At 55.3% G+C, this 6,174-nt stretch overlaps 1 protein-coding gene across 1 annotated transcript; it reads right to left on the bottom strand.

Moving 5' to 3' along the window:
• Positions 1 to 407: 407 nt before the first annotated feature.
• CSUI_010262 (udp-glucose 4-epimerase) lies at positions 408 to 5,640 on the bottom strand (the record flags this gene model as incomplete). The annotated part of the gene is made up of 5 exons (XM_068070367.1): positions 3,240 to 5,640; positions 2,550 to 2,751; positions 1,871 to 1,953; positions 1,412 to 1,561; positions 408 to 659 (listed from the first exon to the last, which is right to left on the bottom strand). Exons 1-5 carry the CDS (start codon positions 3,606 to 3,608, stop codon positions 408 to 410), a joined length of 1,056 nt encoding a protein of 351 aa, XP_067917657.1. The 5' UTR covers positions 3,609 to 5,640.
• Positions 5,641 to 6,174: the final 534 nt, after the last annotated feature.

Raw genomic sequence — 6,174 nt, 5'->3', positions numbered from 1 at the left:
CCCCCCCCCCCCACCCCAAACGAGAGTCCCACTACGGCCGTTCTCGGTACTGTTGCCAAGCGATAATCAGGCAGCAGAGTTGACTGCACTAGCGCGCGACAAGCAGACCGGTTCGGACAGGGCATCGTAAGAGGCCAGTTGAAAACGGAGATAGTGGGCTGGAACTGAATACAAGGATTTGTAGGCATGGGGAATGGCGGAAGGAAGCAAAGGCAGGGGACGAGCCGCAAAGACAGAAGTGACAAAACCGTCGAGTTGAATTCCATCGAGCTACGTCCGGCTAGCAAATCTGCCGGAGTGCTGACTCACGTACAAACGGTGAGCCTGCGCGGTTCCTCCCCTCGGTCAACTGCCCTCCACAAGACTACAGCGTGGCGCTGGCAACACTCAACGATCTGGCTGACGTTCTAACATGACCCCCCTCTGCCTTTAGAAAATACAGAGTCTTTCCGCGTGTCACCTGTGCCATCGGGTGTATCCCAGTCTGTCCCAAAGACGTTTAGGTGCGGCTGACGGCCCACGGCGACATGCTGAAGGAAGGGCACAAGGTTGCTAGGAAGATCGGGAGACTCTCCTAGAAGGCCGGACGCATGAGCACCAACTGGGTTGAAGTACCGCAGAATGGATATACGCCACCGCCGGTCTGAAGCGTGAAGATCCTGAGAGATATTCAGACAACGTCTCCCTAAAGGCCGCGATGAGAAACTGTCGTACCATTCAGAGGTAGAAGCGGGCATCGCTGTCTCCCTGAGTATGTCACTGCGTAGAGCATTGTGCTTTCTCGGTGAGGAACTCCCGACGTGGCCGGGACCGAGACGCACACGGCAGACTCACTGGCCGTAGAAGCGAGGCATCCATCCTTGTCGACGGCCTGCTTGTCCACGCGCGCAGTTGTGGATAGATTCCGTGACTCTAATTCCGCTATCCACAAGAAATGCTGTCGGGGCCCTTCGCTTCCTCCAACACAGCTAGCTCTTTTCCTCCTCAGAAGCACTACCCGCTTTCGCTAGGGAAATGGAACCAAGCATGAGCTGAACAACTTCCACGACCATGTTTCCGCAAGAACACCTGACTGCCCGGCGGGCACAGCCACGCTGAACGACAAGGTTATACAGCAACTCGCCTCCACACTTCGGGCCGTGCCCCCGGAGGCCCCACAAGCAAAAGGCATGTACTCACACGAGCAAACCACAAACGACTCCATTCGCGCCAGTCCCTTCGACACTGTTTCGGATGAGGAGAAGAGCAAAAATCTAGTGCAGCTTCGCTTTCTCCCCTCGCGGTCCGCGTCTTTTCTTGACGTGAATGTAATGTCCTTCAACCAGAGTAACGTCACAAGCGTCACACAAAGCCACATCACATCTCACACCGGAGCCACTCCAGGGAGAAGCACCTGCCGGGACAGCCTTACCTGAAGAATCTGCTCAATCATCATTTTCGTCCTCCCGTACGGCGTCGCTGCGCCGAGGGGGTCTGTCTCCACGATCCGCTCAGCCTTCAGCTTGTACACCGCGGCACTGGATGAAAAAACCAGTCGTCGACAGCCCGTCGCGTCCATAGCCTGCAGATACACACCGTGTATCGCGGGGGGTTCACTATGCAGATAGACAGGCGCACCCACCTCCTTGTCCAAAAGACAGGCTTATGCCATAGTCAGACAGGAGAAAAAACAACCTAAATAATAGGAATATGCCTCTGCACCTTCAACGCTCCCCCTCCAGATCTTGCACCTGACACATGGCGGTCACCTCACACTGGTACCCCAGGTTCTCTGCCGATGCGCAACAACCTAGAGTAGCCGCACCCTGTTCCTAGCCCAGCAGGAATGAGCCTCAACTGAAAACCCTATATGCGTAAGATGGTAGCTTACTCGAAGCAGATTCAGCGTCCCTCCAACGTTTGTAGAGTAGTAGTCGAGCGCGAGCTGAAGCGACTCGGACACCGACTTCAGTCCTGAATAACACACCAAAGAATGGCAACACCACGGAGCCAGTTGGGCAGAAAATGTGGATCGGCTATCCATTGTACATGTGTCAGCAACCAGTACCGTGACGCACTGACCTTCTCTACGTGTCGACTTCCCCTCTGGTATGTCATCGTGTGGTCCACGTATAACACTCACGAGAAAAGCTTACGGGAGCGGCATCTTTCGCTGCGCGACCTCGCAGCCTCTGTTGGCGCATACTCAGGAGGATGGCGGGGTCTTGCAGCGGTACTGTAGCGCTGTCTCCAGCGCATTAATCAGCAGGTTCAGCCTATGGTCCCGTCTGCTTGCCGTCACAGGTGCGACGTCGCAGACAAACTGGTGGTTTGCGTGAGTAAAATGCCTTAGACGCAGCCTCACAAATTGAAGCCATATGTCTTTGACTCTGAGCACCTATCTGTTCATCGTCGCTTGCCGTCCCCATGAGAGCACTGAGTGACTTGACCCATCAACTGCTGTGCTTCGGAGCGTGCCGTACGCACGTGAATAGTGAGACACCGTACCGAAAAGACCTTTCGCAAGGTCCCTTCTCTAGGGTGTGTTCTCTAGTAAGTTTCTTGCGCACCTGCATAATGAATGACCGCATCGAAGCGGTTCTCCTCGAAAAGCTTCTTCAAGGCAGCCTCGTCGCGTAGGTCGATGTTGAAGAATTGGAAAGTCGGATCTTCTTCTTCCTTGTTTGTCACAATTCTGATCCGCCTCAAAACCTCCAACGAGGAGTTGCAGAGGTTGTCGAGGATCCCGACCGTGAACCCGCGATCAAGTAACTGGACGACAGTGTGGCTCCCTATATATCCCAGTCCTCCAGTGCTGAGACAGGTAACGTTGGACAAATTCCCAGTTTTAATTTCTGGGTCACAGAGCGCGGAAAAATGCATGGACACAGGCGAAGAGGACGGCGAAGTCCGAGTTCTTCGGGGACAAAGAAAACTTCCGGAACCACGACTATGTCAAGCTTGTTAGGTGTGCCCTTACGGTGAACCCTTTCTCTTAGTCCTGTCGTGTGGAAGCTGTACTTCGCAGAAGCCCGCTCTAGTGAGAAACAACACGTATGAAGAAGGAAGGCACCGACTCCAGCTAGAAAACGATGGAAAGGTCACAGATGCCTCTGACGCAAGCATGTGTAAGTGTGCTGCAAAGCTGACGTGCACGTGCCGTAGAGGTGAACTGTCGACCGCTCAAAGGCTTTGCCACATAGTTCAAATCAATATACGGCCGCCGCAGGCGCGACGGCGAGGATTGTGAAAACACCCACCAGAGAATGCTGTGGCGAGTCCCTTTCGACTGGATTCCGTTTGTTGCCATGGTGCTGTGCTCTTGTAGCACGGCAGCGGGGCGATAGCACAGAGGCAGCACCAGCGTGCAGGCGTCCTTTTTCAGGTGCGCGACGGAGATACGACTTCCTTGGCTTGCTATTGAATCCCACCAGCTCCAGGCGCACGTATGCGAGACGCCAGGGGAACGAGGGAGAGTCTCCTTTTGGCGGATGATCTGCAGCAGTGATGCACTCGGGAGAACGTTTCGGACGAACAGCGACACCACAGAAGAGCCCAGAGGTCCTGCTGTCCAAGCAGAATGTACCGCCCTCCAAGCACACAGATTCACCTAGCAGAATGCGCCGCATAACATAAACACCTCAAGAAGAAACAGGCTGTCCTGACCTGGCAGCTTTTGAAGAAAACGGACGACACGGCAGAACCCTGGCGATACGCGTAGCCAGTTTGCATGTGGCGTGACGGAGCTCACGGTAATCGCTCGCACAAGCAGCAGACAGCTCCAGACCCATCGCTCTTGGGCAAGACTTGGTGGGGGCGCTGTCGTCGACAGGCAAAATACTGCGGATCTTTTCCAAGATGTCCGTCCAAGCTGATTGTTCGGGATGTATGACGCGGTCTTGATCTACGCGTCCCAAGGGTGTGTCAGTGGCACATGCCAGCGGCCGTAGTTACTCAAAGCGGCAGCGACGGCGTGCCATCTGGAGCTCTCCAGATGAGGAGCGCTACCCGCTACATTAGGAGGATCAACGTGCGATGTCAGTGGCTGAAGTCCTTGTGGAGTTTCTTTCCCCCAGCAAAAAAACTGTTTATCGCTCTGCCCTAAAGGCATCTTGAAGTGTTCGAACCTGGTATTACACTTCGCTTCGCCGAGAAAACTCCCTTCTCTAGCATGGCCGGGGCGGAGCCGATCACTCCCGAGCCGGGGTCCTCCCGTGTGACGCTGTCGCCGGGCAGCGGAGCAAGACACTCTTCCTTGTGAGAGACTGAGCAGTCAAGGGAAAAGTCTTACGAAAGGAGACACTCTCTAGAGGGGAACGGATCAAAGCGGTCTGTGGGAGGCTTCAAGTCGACAAAGACACATCGGTTTTACTTGGCTAATTCCTAGCATCGCACAGTAGGCTAACAGATACTTGCCTTGCCGAGTGGTGACCCCCCTCGCGGAGTGCAACGCGGACTCAGCGGGTGACCGGGGGTTCGCCCAAAGACAAATAAATTGTTTTACTGAGGAAAGACCTCGTGTTTGCGCGCTACTTCGATGGTCACATGGTTAATGGAAACGAGCGTACTGGCCAACCGGCCAGACAGCTTTGGCCCGTACCGCGAGGGTAAGCTGCGTCAGCGGTGGCTCTAACGTGCTACCCATCGCTTTCCCTGCTCCCCGGTCACAGAGTGCACGACCGACTGGTCGCTGAGGGGCTGCAGCACCCCGCAGATGCCGATACGTGTGTCCCCTCATAACCGAAAAAAAAAAAAAGCCAGAGGGGTCACTTGTAGCAAGAGGATTGTGCTCCGTCATCGATGATCAAACTGGACCCAGGGCTCCCTCCTGTTGAGCGTGAACACTCCGCAAACGTGACGGACAGCAAGGGACTCCCGCTTTCCGTCGTCCAGTGCGTGAAAGAGCCACGGTTCAGAGGAACAGCAGCTGACAGTCCAGGCCCTGTCGAGCGCGGGATTAAGCGGGCCGCACTTCACCTAACAACACAGGACAGCTCGCTCGATAGTGGGGAATCGGAGAATGGGGGTCCTGAGAATCCCCAGAGGCGTTCAGCTCGTAGCCCCCGAACTCCCGCGGCGGAGGGGGCGGGGGCAGCAGATTGTCCATACAAAAGGTTGGCGTCACCTCCGCCGACGCAACGCCACGTCCGCGACACGGCATTCACCGGAGATGGAGACACTCTCCGGCAGGCCCGCCTTCCCTGCCGAATGTTTCGGCGAGCACAGTCGTACATGAGAGACCGTTCCCGTTGTCACCATGGACAGTGCTCTCCTCAGGCATCAACGAGACCGGAAGACAACAGCACTCGGAGGTCAGGATTACGGGCGCGTACGGTGGATGCCGATCAATCAACGTCTGATGAACAGAGCGGGAAGACTGCGCTCTCTCCACAACGGGCTGACGATTGCGCCCCGGCGCTTCTGCGGTCGAACCTTGAAAAACTATTTTGCGGGCATGTTGGGATCCCTCGTGACTGGGGGCCTGTCGTAGCACTGCGGGCTGCTTCGCCGGAGACGCGGTATGAGAACGGGTTTCTCGGCTAGCGGAATGTGGAAGGTGTTTACACTGCGATACGTTATGTTTCAAATGGGCAGATTTCAATTCTTGGGCTAGAACGCATTTCTCAGCAAGAATCAATACGATCCTAACACGGAACCAGTGTCTGACTGTGGACACGGAGCCGTCGGCGCTTCTCGTTTCTGCGTGGACCCTTTGAGAGACACCTACCTTCTTGAAGGACTCCTGTCTTTGCCAGATCTACTGAGCGGGCCCTTTTAGAACATTCTTTGCTCAGCTTTCGGACGCCCTCGGTCGCTACGGTGATCGTCGCCGGTTACTACGCGCTGCCGTTCTAACATCTCGGGGATAAGTGGACTCGATTGATGATCTTGAGTCGTCTGCGGCACGACTAGGCTATTCATTGTTCCCGTCTTTTGTTGTATTCTGTCAGCCAGGTGTACGGCCACCGAAAAGAAGCGCAAAACCGGTTAACGAAATATTCTCTAGGGGCGCGTGTCTAGAGGTTTCCTAAGAGCTGAAACACTCCCCTGACTTCACAGTCGGACTCGGGTGTTTGGTAGGCTACAGACGCTTCGACTCTGGGTTGTGCCCGTTTTCGCTCGGGTCTCCGCTGAAACTCACTGCAGAGGGGACAAACGGGAACAATCATTTGACTGTGTAGTGCCCGCTGCACA

The sequence above is a fragment of the Cystoisospora suis genome (assembly GCF_002600585.1).
Source record: "Cystoisospora suis strain Wien I chromosome Unknown contig_7024, whole genome shotgun sequence".
NCBI classification, from domain to species: domain Eukaryota; phylum Apicomplexa; class Conoidasida; order Eucoccidiorida; family Sarcocystidae; genus Cystoisospora; species Cystoisospora suis.
Note: the sequence above shows the minus strand (reverse complement) of the source record. Positions and strands in the feature narration are given on the sequence as shown.